We start from the raw sequence: 14,684 nt of genomic DNA, 5'->3' as shown, positions 1-14,684 counted from the left end.
ATTTCTCATGTTGTTGACTGTGCCATTTTGTTTTCCTGTAATAAAATTACTTCTACTCAGACATTTTATGCTAGTCATAAATTTGCATTATTCAATGTTTGAATTATGTTTATTATTTTTATTGCATTTTAATTGTTTTCTTTCTTTTAGACATACTAATCAAATTGATGCTGTGTTGTTGTCTTATCCTGATGTTTTGCATCTTGGTGCTTTACCCTACATGGTTGGAAAATGTTCCTTAAATTGTCCGATTTATGCTACCATTCCTGTTTACAAAATGGGACAAATGTTCATGTATGATCTCTTTCAGGTAATCATTTCATAAATTTATAAATTTCATAAAAATAGTTATATCTATACTTTACACGTGTTTTAATATAGAAACAATTCATATTTTTACATAAAATTATTTTAAATTCGTTTATAAATTATGTAAAATTTATCTTTTTAGTCCAGGCACAATACAGAAGAATTTGATTTATTTACCTTAGATGATGTTGATGCAGCTTTTGATAAAATTATTCAGTTAAAATATAGTCAGACTGTTAGTCTGAAAGGTAAGTTCTATTTTTGAGAATTCTATTTGAGATTTTTATTACATTATTAATAAATCATAATAATCAATTACTTAATTCAGGAAAAGGGCAAGGTTTATCAATCACTCCTCTCCCTGCTGGTCATATGATTGGTGGGACTATATGGAGAATTGTAAAAGATGGAGAAGAAGATATTCTTTATGCTGTTGATTTTAATCATAAAAAAGAGAGACATTTAAATGGTTGTGTGCTTGAAAGTGTTTCACGCCCATCATTATTAATAACCGATGCCTATAATGCTACTTATAATCAACCAAGAAGACGATTGAGAGATGAACAATTAATGAGTGAGAATTTCTTTTTTAAGAATTAAAATATTTTATGATTTAATAATTAACATAACTATAGATTTAATTGAATTTAATAATTAATGTTTGTTTATTTAAATAATATAATTCCTGCAGAATTTTAGTAAAGTTACGATATTAAACATAAGTATGTAGTTTTAAATTAGCTTACATTTTTCATAATTACTTATTCGGAATTTTTAATAAGAATCTCGAAATAAATATTTTATGATATATTTATTTATTGTTTGTAATTTTATGTTTACAGCAAATATATTGCAGACATTACGGAATAATGGAAATGTTCTAATAGCTGTTGATACTGCTGGACGAGTGCTAGAATTGGCACATATGTTGGTATGTTCATTATGAATTTATTATTTATGTAGAAATATATTAAATCCAGAATAGATTCCAGTTAATGGGGCCATCATTTAATTAAGGTAAACATTTAATTGGGGCAAATCATAAATATTAAAAACAAATCAAGAAAATAATCTAAATTTATTCTATTATTTGAGACATTACAGTGATTACTAGATGATATACTTGTGATATGTGACAATACAGCCATTACTGAGTCATCACCAAATTAATTTAGTAATTAACACATGCATATTCAGACAGTTCAGTGATACTGCTTGTAGTGCACTAAAGGCAGTAGGGAACATGAAGCTTAAAGGAAAAGATACAGACATTGAGGAAGATTTCAATCAATGGTTCTTCATGAAAACTGGACATTTTTGTCTGGTATTTGTGTCAGTCTAATGTCCAATACTAAAACTTTAATCAGAGGAAATAGCTATAAAGTTGTATCACAAAGATTTCAAAGCAACACATCATTGGTTGTGTAAATAAAACTCTAGGTTTAGCATTAAATTAAAGAAATACAAGAAAGCACACAGTCAGAAGGATAATACAATGTAAGTAATAAACATTACATATTTGAAACTGTCTAATATGTTTCATAAATTTTCTGCTAATGACATCTACAATGTTGGTGAAAGATGCTTGTATTATCATGCCAATAATTGAGTTTAAAAACTGTATATAGTTTCACGATCTATTGCGATCATGAAAATCTATTCCATTGTTCAAATATGTCATAGTGATAAATGAAGATTTTGGTTATTGGGAAAAATACTAAACCTTTATGCTTTAAGCAGTTGAGAATTGACAGTTCAGAAGTTCTTTATTGTATTAAAAGTAATGAGGGGATGATTTCTGAAATTTTTAAGAAATGACTAATAAGTTGAGACATGGAATTACAAATCAAAAAACATATTTTCTTCTTGCCAACTATGTGGCACATTCTTATTTAGAGTGTTTAAAAAACATCCATTGGAATCTCTCTTGCAACATCATCTTTGGTTTATTCATTGAACATGAGAATCAAAAAATTTAAAGAGGTTGTACTGAAGAAAATTGAGAAGCTAAATTTTTAAAGCAGTTATTATTTGGTACACAAATTAAAATTGAAATAATTTTAGCCTTAATACTGTTTCTAATCTATAACATTTGGTCCAGAATTTATTAAAGTATTTTATTGTTCAATAAATGGCAGTTTATTTTTTCTCTCAATGTTTTTTTAACACTTTATGTGAACTTTGACAATTGGGACAGTTATTTAATTGGATCAAAGTATGCTAGTTTGATGTGTCTCAATTAATCAGAATCCACTGTAGTCGACCATTGTAATTTGATAGATGTTAAAATAAAATAGAACAGATTGTTTCAGAATGAGAAAAACACATCTCTTATAACAGTAATATGTTTGTTGATACGTATTTCTTGTCCTTAATTACTTATATTTTACTTTTATCAACTTTGGACGTTCTTGCAGACTAGGACTTGTTAAACTGAGGGAAGAGAAAAACACAATTTCAAATTAAAACATATTTAATGTAATGTAATCCTGTAATGTTATATATGCCACTACAATCCAGCATTTTGGGCCAATGCCCTTCTTCGGCAGACATTACAATTATATATTTTTAACCCTTTCCCGGCCAGGGTACCGATCTATCGTTACCCTAACTGTTTCGCAAAACGGCCAGGGTACCGATTCATCGTTACCCTGTTAAAAATCGATTTTTATAAAATTTATCGACAACAGATGTCAGTACTTGACGGTATCGTCTTGTTTATCGTCTGTTTCAGATATTTTTGTCCAGGTGGTGTTTTGTCGATGTAAAAAATTTTAATTATCGATGTTTTTTTCTTAATTTTTCATTTTCTGATAATTTTTTATTTTATTTTTAGCATATTCATACAATAATATTACTATAATAAGTTCATTAATGCTATAATAAGTTTATTCGGCTATAATATGTTAATGCATCATAAATATTCAAGTTATGACCTTCAGTTCCGATATTTTATATATTTTTTTAATTTTTAATTTTTAATTATTTTTTAAATCTAAAATATCAGCAAATGTTACATCTATTGCTACTGGTAATCATATGTTTATTACGAAAATAAATAATCTTGTTTGATATAAAATGAATAAAGTATATTAGTTCATTATATTAGTTGAAAGCAGAATAAAGTTCAGATTTCAAACAAATGTTTGATATAATGTGCGATTATTTCACAATGAATAAACGTACATGCATAAATGTTATATCAAATTGTACAGAACAATATTGTACATCGTATTGGCTTAGTGACAATAAGAATGAAGTAACCAGACAATGTTAATTTTGACAAATAGTAACAAATTTTCAAGTCTGAATGTCAGTTATCATATATATATATTTTTTTCTCATAAATTTTTTAAACAAACATTATCGAAATGTGTCCTATTTAAAACTAACTATATTGATAAATATATGTGATTTTTTTCATATGAATAAAATAATAATTTAATTTTTAGTGAATTTTTAAAATAATATTGCCTGATTCACCTATTTTGACCTTGGCCGTTTTACAAAATAAGGGGGCGTGGCAAACGGCAGGCTAAGGGTTAATATACCCATACATTTCTTTCAAAATTTTTGGAATACATTTTTAAACTGCTATTTTTTAAATTCTTCCAGTAAAATTTCTTGAATGTTTTCCTGTTTATTACAATGCAATTTCATTCACTTAAACAGCCCTTATTCATTAAATGAATTACCAATTCACCATCCCACAGGGCAATTATCCTCAAATTATAGGATAATTGGAGTATAACAAGTCCTAGTTCACAAGAACATTTAAAGTGGACAAAAGTATAAGTAACATATGTTGATTCTTAATTTACAATCTCCTAGACTCTTATAAATATTAATATTTGTAATTGAATATTTTGCTTTCAAATAATAATATAAGAATCTTTTAATATTTCAGTATTGTATTGTAAAAAATTATGTGATTTATATATATATATATATATATATATATATATATATATTTTTTTATAGGATCAGTTGTGGAAAAATCAAGATTCAGGATTAATGGCCTATTCTCTAGCTTTATTTAATAATGTTAGCTACAATGTTGTAGAATTTGCAAAGTCTCAGGTAATTATAGAAATAAATATGTATTAAGAAATGTATAAATAGCTTATTATACAGTATTATGTTTTTATTTTTCAATATTTAATGAGCATTATATTTAATGATTAAGATAACTTTTTGTTTATTAAATAGAATATTAACCATTATATACTGTTATTAACTGGGAAGCTTCTTCCAAATTAAACTTTAATTAATGCAAGTATTACAAATGTATTGCAAATATACACAATACTTTTAATCAAATTTTTAAAAAATTTGGTTAAATGAAAAATTTAGATTATTAAAAACAAGAAAAATTAAGTTTAGTGTTAACATTTTTTTTTTTTAAGAATTACTATTATAATAACTTGTAGTTGTTGTTTTTATCATATGAAAACTTACTAAACATTAGCTAAAATTCACATAATTCTGTTAATAATTCTGTTATTATTAAAGAATTAGATTTTAGAATTAAATATAGTGTAGATAAGAAAATTTAAACTATCTCTTTATACTATTCTGTCATAACAAACTGACTTTTTATTTTTTAATATTATAAATTTAAATTCTAAAATGAATTTCTTAAGGTAATACAAACAATGTTTGAGTCCTTATCCTTACATCCTTTATTCCAACCAGGAACCACTAAACAGCAGGCGACTTTGAAGCAAAAAAACTTCTAAAACAACAGACAAACACTATTAGATGATTACACACAATTTAAAAATGACGCCGACCTGTTATTGTAGGCTACGGCATCTACAAACATTAAAAATCTGCAATAACAGGTTGGCATCAAGATCATTTTAAAATTGTGTGTAATCGTCTGATAGTGTTTGTTTGTTGTTTTAGAAGATTTTTGCTTCAAAGTCGCCTGCTGTTTAGTGGTTCTAATTGGAATAAAGGGTGTAAGGATAAGGACTCAAACATTGTTTGTATTACTTTAAAAAATTTATTTTAGAATTTAATAATAATCCCAGGCTAAGATGTACAATTATAAATGTAACCAATTACAATGAATAATCTGCTAATTTAATACTGGTTGAATATAATTTTGTTATAATATACTCTAAAATAGCTATATTTTTTAATTTGCATCTGTAATATTACTTTATGTTGATTTTGAATTATTTTTAATCAAATTCAGTTTAGATAGAAATGGATATATTTAACACCATAAAACGGGTGGGCAAACAAGAGTTCAGCGGGAGACGAAATGTAGGTTTTGCAAAATACCGTACTGTCTGTACTGTCGTGGCAGACAGTATGGTAAGGCTGGGAAGGAGAGGGTGTCCCCCATCCGGGTCAAGAACTGCTAATGACGTCTACAATGTTTATGAAAGAAATGTTTATGTTTAAAAAAACAGATTTGAAATGCCAATTTAATTTATTGCACCAACTTGGAAATAAATTACTAAATATTACATATAATTACATATTTCAGTTGCACATTCAAACATAAGAGCAATGTGTACAAATTTTTATAAATAAAGGTAATATTGAAAGAAAAAAAATGAAAACAAAAAATTATTTCTACAGGAATCTACGTTAATATTTAATAATTTTTTTATTTTGGCCAACTCTCTGTAATTTGGCGAGAAATTTGTCAAAGCAGTTTGCAGCATTTCTTTCAGGTGATCGTTTGTTAGCTGTGCAACGATGTTTTGATTTGACAAATTTCATTGTAGAATACAGAGATTCACAGCAATATGTGGTTCCAAAAATAGAAAATAGATGCCAAGCAGCTTTTTTTAAATGTGGACATTATGTTTAGATTATTTTTACTGTTTTGGCAGTCTGAAATATATTCAAATTGAGTGTATTTTAATCAAAGGATTGTGTAAGAAAATGCAATCAAAAATCAGTCATTTTCTCTAAGTTTAATTTCTGATTCAATTTTTCTCAAATGTCACGTCCTTCTGAATTGTATGATGGTTAAAATTCATGTTTGAATTTTAAAATTATTAATGAATTTGATAAGAATGATGTTACAAACAATTTTTTTCTGTACATATCAAAATATTCACTTTATTCTTTGTTTTTTACTCATTCATCTTTTTATTTAATAAGAATTTTTAAAGTGATTGCAATTATTTAATTTTAAGTCTTTTTTCCTTATATTTTAAGAATGAATTTCATGTTTTCTTTCATGGTTAATTAATATCAGAAAATCATGTAATTTATAAATTTGAATATTTGTAGGTGGAATGGATGAGTGATAAAATAATGAGATCTTTTGAAGGTGCAAGAAACAATCCATTTCAATTTAAACATCTTCAGTTATGTCACACAATGATAGAGCTGAATAAAGTTTCTGAACCAAAAGTAAGAAAAAATTATTTAATTGTTTCTATTGTTAAATTTAATGGAAAAGTATGGAATGAAATTTAGTTTTACATTTTAAAATACTTTTGTTTATTTTTATTTAAATACTAATATAAATTTTAAAACAATAGAAAATTATTATTGATATTGATGTACAGTGGTACACTGTAGTTTGAATGTTCCAGAATTTGTATGCTAAATTTGAGATAAATTTAATCTGAAGTTTCAATGATGCTTCTGTGTTCAAACTGCACACATAGTGAACAAATGTACTTGCAGCATAAACACCAAGATTTTCAAATCCATTGATTCTAAACATTTTGTTTTTTTCAGAGTAATTTAAATATTATTGATTTCCGTAATAAAATAAAGAGTATTTTTTAATAATTTAGAATAAAAACCAGTAATATCTAAATTGTAACGTTTAAATAGGAATGTCATTTGTTAAAACATGATGAATAAGTGATAATTGTTATAAAATTTCGGTATACCATCTTCAACATTATTGTTAATGGCCGATTCGCAAGCGGGAAGCTCGGAAACATATTTCACAAATTTGGATTAGCCTTTGCATGGTTATTCTGGAGTACTAAAAGGTATCTCTAGTAAAGCTGTTGATTTTGTTCCTGTATTTTGAGAAATCTACACATTTTAGATCATGATGACCTAAAATGCATAGATTTCTGAGCATCCCTCATCAGTCAAATTTTCAAAACTCATTATTTAATTTATTTCAAATTTATATGTTAATTTTAGCAACTTTGCAAATAAATTCATATGTATGCCAGTGATTTATGACAACTAAATATATTATGTTAAAAAATTATATTAAATTAATTTTAATAATAATGTATGCCGTATAAATTTCAAAATATAAAGCATTAAAATGTGTTATGATTTAGGTCGTATTAGCTAGCATGCCTGATATGGAATGTGGGTTTTCAAGAGATCTCTTTATTCAATGGTGTGATAATCCACGTAATAGTATCATATTAACGAGTCGCAGTGTTCCTGGAACACTTGCAAGACAGCTTTTGGAGAATACAGCGCAAAGAACAATTGCATTGGAAGTAGGTTGCTTTGTTTTTTTCTAATCTATTTTGTAATAATCTAGTACATTAATAAAATAGTAATAAAAGTTATTTAAATTATTGAATTTTTATTAATTTCATATAAAAGAAATATGACTGCCCTACTTATTAGAGTTTGATAATCAAGAATTAAGAGAGTACCATATTGTATAACAACATTTTCTTTTTTAATTGTACTATTTCTTTATTCTGAATGCTTAAATTATTAGTTCTCTTTCTAATTTTAATGTATTCAATATTAAATAGATTCTTTTCAGGTGCATGGAGATGTTTGACTCAAAGTCCAATATTTTTTTTTTATCTAAAGGTTTTTGAATCTGTATATCTATATGTTTTGAATTCTAAGCTATTAGTTTTCCTCATTATTGTTATATCTAAATAATTTATTTTACAAACAATTAATAAATTCTTGCTATAAAAGTAATGTTGTTTGTTATTTCTAAATGAAAGAAATCTTGGGAATTGAATTGTTCTGATCACTATCTACTAGGAAAGCAGTGCAAGTTTTGTTAGAACACTGATACTGTCTGGGTTATTGGTTCAGGAACATTTATTTTTCCATGTATAGTTTCCTCTTTTATATAAAAAACTATAAATGGAGAGATAATCTATTAGTGCTAAATATCTGTTCTATCAAAGGGTCTACTAATTTACATAGCAGAAAAGTAAAACAAATAATTGAATAAATTAAAATTCTTATAATTATCATAGTACTTAGTATAAATCTGGAAAAAAAATAATGACTAATGCATAATGTATTAAAATACTTATTCGTGAACACAGTCATAATATAGTAAGAAAGTACTGCTAAATGCTGAATTTAAAACAATTTAAAAAAATAATAAACAAACAGCAGTTCATTTAATGTTTTTATCATAAAAATGTAGTGGACTTGCCTGCATTTTTTGTGTGCTGTGCCATAAAGTATGACTTCAGAATTGTTACTGTTTCTTTATTCTGTAGCTCTTGTTTATTTGAAGATGTACTTTCTTCCTTTGGCATGTCATTAGAGGGATTATAGCTGAAAACGATTTTTATTCATAAAATTTATCATCATAGAATTGTTATATATATTGTTTTGAAAATCATGATCAATAGATATAACAAGAGAATTATTTTTCTCAAAATATTTTGTTCAGGCTGACAAAGTAATCACATAATATATGTATGGTTCACTTTGTCTTTTAAGATGATTAATTACTCACCAACTTCCACAAAAGTTAACTTACATCTCGTCAGAAACACTCCTATCATTAATATAAAACATAGTTTGTAGATTTCAATATTCGAACATTCAGAAAATTGTTTCATTTCTCAAATTTAAAACAAGAAACTTCACGGCATACTTAACCTTTCTTATCAGGTTTAACTGCAGTTAAACCTGATAAGAAAAGTTGGCCTGCTTCAGTTAAGAATATTTTTGATAGCGTGGGGGGACTCCTTTTCGTTTTCAACTCGATCAGCTTCATTGTTGAGAACTCACTTAAATACTATAATTCAAACTAAGTCAGACCAGCTGTGGAATCAGGATATATTGTCTACTTCAGCTAAATGAGTTAACTTGTTTGAAACGCACCTGGGTTGGTGTTCAAAAAAACTACTTAAACTGTGAGACTAATTTTTCCACGAAAAGCCTCATTATGCAACTTAGACTTAATAAATTTCGGATTATGTTAAATGGTTACCGGATAAATATATCAAGAGAAAAGTTTTGTAGTTATTGCGGTAGTAAAGAGGAAGAGAATCTCTTAATACACTTGTTTGGATCTTGTCAAGTGATATATCAACTAAAATGTTTTGTACCAGGAGAAGATTTTAAGTATAATCACTGTTTTGTGATAATTTATTACTATGTATATTAAATAACATTATTTTTTCTAACTAAATTCAGTGGTAAAAGATTCTATTCCAGCTCTAAGGTTTTTTGTTGTAATTCTGTTCTTTTATTTATAGTTTTAAATATTGTGAATGTTTTGTTAGTTCATAAATTGTTCTACTCTTAAACTATTCTGAAGAAATGTGTAGAAAGATTTTAAAAATTCTGTATGAAATTAAATAAATCTATATTTAATATGATAAATAGTTAGGTTTTCATGTTTTACTTTTAGGTTCATCAAAGAGTACGGCTTGAAGGAGCTGAATTAGAGGAATATATGAGAAAAGAAAAAGAGAAGGAACAAGAAGCCAAACAGAAGGCCGAAAGAGAAATGTGAGTCGTATTAATTACTTTGACGTTACATTATATGATATTTAGAAGTTTTTGAGATATTGTCAGTTATTCTGTAATATTTATTCATATGTTTCTCTTCATTGTATATTGTTTGTTTCAGTGAGTCATTTTATTTATGATGATGAGTAATTGAAATTTGTCAAAAGTTTTATTATATAAAATGAAACATTTGTAATTTAAATGTATGAGAAAATTGACGGTTTAGGAATCTATATGATAGCTCTGGCCAGAAACTAGTTGTTCTCTGTAAACTTTTTCAATGTTAATAGAAAAATTTTCTTTAAACAGATGATAACAAAAATATTAGAAACAACAGAAGTTTAATCATTTTAATAATTTGAATATAATCCATTTCTACATTAATATATATGCAAAATATGAAAATAATTGTTTATTATAAATTTTCATTGTTGGAAAACAACAAATATTATTGGACTCTTTTCATGAAATTAAACATTTAATAAATGCAAATAACATGATTGTGTTTCAACAAATCAAAAGTTTTTTAATTTTAAATTTTTCCATAAATTTTTATTTGTACCTTAGAATCAAATAATTAAAATTTTAAAATATAATCCATGAATATATATTCATAATTCTGCTGGACAATGAATTAAATCAGTTTTACCTATATACCTATATATATATATATGTTACTGTGAATGACCGATATCTGGCGAATGTCGACATTCTCCGGTAAATGTCAGCATTCACGCAGTTGTTTTGCGTATGTACAAAATATTTGCTAAATATCATTATTTCTCACTTACACCGGCAAATGTCGACATTTAGCATGCACTGATGGTGAATGTTGAATAAAAATATTTTTATTATGTTAAGACAAAAATGCAACTTTTTAATATGTCAAAATAGGAGAAAGCTTAAGTAACAGCACATTCTAAATCATTAAAGAAAATAATACAATAATAAACTTACACATAAATTATGTGATTAAAGTTATACAATCTTATTTATTGCAACAACTTAAACTGTTATGGCACTTTGAATTTCACTAGAGTCCCTTGCTTTTACAACTGCATTTATTTGCAGAACACTTCTTTTTGTAATGACAATGTGTATAGCCTTGCCCTCTACTTTTCGAATTAGCTGCAGCCGCTTCTCTCGGCGATATTTCCTGAGAAGAAATCTCATGTATGGAAAGTAACTTTTCTTTACAAATTACGAACTGATTACGTGATTATGAACTGATCTGTTAATGGTGCCTTTTATTCGGATATCGCCGACGCCTTGCCGACGACCCCTCTCATCCTCCACCACTCGACCTGACAAACTGATCTTCACCTCACGGGATCAAAAGAACAAAAACACCATTCCAGTGACAAAGTGGGTGGTTTCCACCAAACCGTTCCCGGGAAAAGAGGTACGACCTTGTCCTACCTCCACAAAGGATTTGGCAACAGACTGTTGCCTCTCTGTCAACATCGGCTTCTCGGGTGTTGTTTCGACCTCCACCAAAGCTTATCTGTGCTTGTCGACATACACCAGCGATTGTTTGAAAGTATGATAACATAATCAAATATTCGGTCTTTCACCGACGTATTTTGCGTGTGTCGACATTCACTGAGAATATTGACATTCTCTAATTTTGGTCTTTCACAGTAACATATATATTTGTTTCATTATTCTCCAAAAATTACACATCATCATTCATCATTATTTTTTTTCTTTCTTTTATTTTTTGAATTTATAGGAAGTCTTTATCATCATTTAGTTCTTTCTACAATTTTGATTAATATCGTTTTTATCTATACATCTAAAGTATCTTTATATTTCCGTTCTTTATCTTAAATTTTCATTTTTTTAATTACAGTTGTCAAAGTATTTCAATAAAGGGTCTATTTTATTTGTAGAATTTAACTTAAAATTTTTCTTTCTGATTTCAAATACCATTCAGTTTCTTTTTCTTTCTTCTCTTTGTTAATTTTTTTATTCCATAATCGTTTTATAAATGTTTTTGCAAATTTATTAGATTTTATTATATTTGAGTTATGTGAATAAAATTGTTAGTGCTTGTTTTTAATTATAAATCATCATTTTTTTTTTTTTTTGCTTTTTAATCATCCTGAAATAATTTCATTCCTTTACTAAGTTCTTATATTTTTTGTCATTTTCATTTTGCTTTGCTTAGCTCAGTCTTACTAAATTGTTGCAGTCATGCAATTCATCAATTCATTTAGTTTGTATAGAAATTATTATAGATAAAAAAATTTTAAACATTAAGGAATAAGCTTTTTTTAATTACATTATAAAAGTTTTTTAATTTTTTAAAATTTTTATGCAGTTTTGATTCATTGTTGAGTCATACAAGTTTTTGCAATTAACTATATGGATTAATCTGTCTTTGATTCTACCTTGTATAATATTACATGAAATAATTTCACCTTTCTTATTAAAAGATTTTTATACTTTGTATAACAATTTGTATCAAAATTTGGGTAATTAGAATATTCATTTCTACTCTCTCATAATGTTTTACATTCTTTTCCCTACAACAAAAATTATATAAATTAAAATTTACTTCTATTCGATTAAAATGTTTAAGTGATTGAACATTTGATTAAATTTAGATAGTTTATAAACTATATGTTTTTCAGACTAATAGTGATTTATTTATTGCAATTTCAGAGAGTTAGAAGTTTCAGATTCAAGTGAAGGCAGCGATGATGAGATGGAAGTTGATGGAGGTGGTAAAACACGCCATGATCTGATGATAAATACTGAGGTAATATTACAAATATCATTGTTACTCGCCTTCTTTTCTTCCTTTTTTACTCTAAATTTTACATCTTTACTTTGAAATTAACTTGTAAAAAATGTATGCAAGTAATAAAAATAAAATGATCTTTACAGTCAGTTGCCCCCTAGATATTTAAAAAAATATATTTTATGCTTGGAAACTAAGCTCAGTTGAATATCGTTTGACGATCTATGAGGGATAAGTATTACAATAAATAACTGTTAAACTAGACGTTATGTTAATCTAAAATGAATATGTATGCACTCAACTGCAGCCAGAGTTTTGGAGTGGCATTTAGTATTCACTCTGTAATCTTTCAAAAGATTTCATTGAGTTTTTCTGGCTATAATGCAATTTATTTGTGATGACTATTTTTATTCAATATACTTTTTATGTTGTTCATTTTAGAATAAAACAGCAGGAATTGTTCTTAAACAGCCAGGACAATACATATACATCAAAATTCATATAAAATAGAAAAAACACTAAAATAAATTAAAAGTGTCATCACATTTTGTTATGTTTATTTGAATGTTCCTGGGGTGTAGAAAAAGATGAAATGTGAAGACACTTTTCATTTATTTTAATGTTTGTTGTATTTTTTGTGAATTTTTAAATCAGGAATTGTGTTCAAATGGTATTCATCCATTGTAATTTCAATCATTATGTAATTATTCAAGAAAGTTATTTTTGAATAAATTTTTGATAAATTTATCAAAGTGTTTGAAAATTTTGCTCGTTAATAGTTTAGGATGTCCCACAGCTCTATTCATGGTTTGAATAAAACCAGGTTCACTTAAACAGTGAGGTGTTTGTTATGCAAGTTTCCATAATGTTTTATGATTAAAACTAAGTTTTCAAAAGGTTTTGTTTTGTTTCATCCCTTTATTCTGATATGAAGATTAAAATAATTCACTCAGTTAACGAGTGGGGCTGGTTTTACATAGGACATCATGTATAATTGAACAAATTAAAACAAAAAGTCATTGTTCAGTTTTGTCAAAGTTACTGGATATGTTTAGTATAGGATATTGTAAATTTATTCTATATCATTTTTATTAAATTCAATAAAACAGAAGTTGACTTGAACAATCTTAATATGATATAGTTGTAGAAAATTTTCATATGCTACATAAAATGGAGAAATATTTTACAAAAAATTTTTCATATGTAAATGAAATTAATAAAAAAAAAGTTATCATCATTGACAAAAAGGAAAAATATCACTAAATTATTTTTGTAAATAATCAAAACCATGCCAAAAGATTATTATTTTTAATAAAGGATATTTTCAAGGACTTTAGCAATTAATCATATTTTAAATTTGACTTATAATATAATGAAAAATAATTTCTTTTGAAGACAAGTGACAGAAAAACATTACAATAAAATATAAACGTTTTAAATTAATAACAAATTAATAAATTATAATAGAATTAATATGTAGAAGAACTGAAAATTTGTTTCGATATCAAATATATAAATATAATTGTTTTCGTTCTATTCAGAATTATCTTAATACAAATTGTTTAAAGTGTATTTTGGTTTATTCTTTTGATTGAACACAAATTATGAAAGAATAGTTTAAAATTTTATTTAAAATAATAAATTTTCTTGAAAAGAAATATTTTAAGTTTTTTCAAATATAAGAAAAGTATGTTCTAGTTTGTCTTTATTTTCATTTATAATTTATAGATTATATTCCTTATAGTTTATAATCAGTGTTTTGTTGAATACAGTTATTTTGAAAAAGTATAAATAAATTATTAATGTTGCAACGAATAGTATATTCGGCCAGGAGCGTGGCCGAATAGCCGAATATTCGGCTTGATTAACACACATATGAAAATTGGTGCACAAACCACATTATGGCAAGGACCCTACTCTCTATTGGCCCGCTGTCACCACGCTTCGC

General features: G+C 26.4%; 1 protein-coding gene across 2 annotated transcripts in view; it reads left to right on the top strand.

Moving 5' to 3' along the window:
* The window catches only part of Cpsf100 (cleavage and polyadenylation specificity factor subunit 2), a 41,475-nt gene that overhangs the window by 12,588 nt on the left and 14,203 nt on the right, over positions 1-14,684 (top strand). For both annotated transcript variants that reach the window (XM_067270346.1, XM_067270347.1), the window contains exons 3-11: positions 151-310; positions 452-557; positions 638-883; positions 1,152-1,240; positions 4,291-4,389; positions 6,568-6,690; positions 7,593-7,760; positions 9,890-9,990; positions 12,658-12,754. In XM_067270346.1, the coding sequence (XP_067126447.1) occupies positions 151-310; positions 452-557; positions 638-883; positions 1,152-1,240; positions 4,291-4,389; positions 6,568-6,690; positions 7,593-7,760; positions 9,890-9,990; positions 12,658-12,754 (1,189 nt within the window). The remainder of the gene's footprint in view (positions 1-150; positions 311-451; positions 558-637; positions 884-1,151; positions 1,241-4,290; positions 4,390-6,567; positions 6,691-7,592; positions 7,761-9,889; positions 9,991-12,657; positions 12,755-14,684) is intronic.

Source organism: Centruroides vittatus, unplaced genomic scaffold, assembly GCF_030686945.1.
Source record: "Centruroides vittatus isolate TY-2023 unplaced genomic scaffold, ASM3068694v2 contig_370, whole genome shotgun sequence".
NCBI classification, from domain to species: domain Eukaryota; kingdom Metazoa; phylum Arthropoda; class Arachnida; order Scorpiones; family Buthidae; genus Centruroides; species Centruroides vittatus.
Note: the sequence above shows the minus strand (reverse complement) of the source record. Positions and strands in the feature narration are given on the sequence as shown.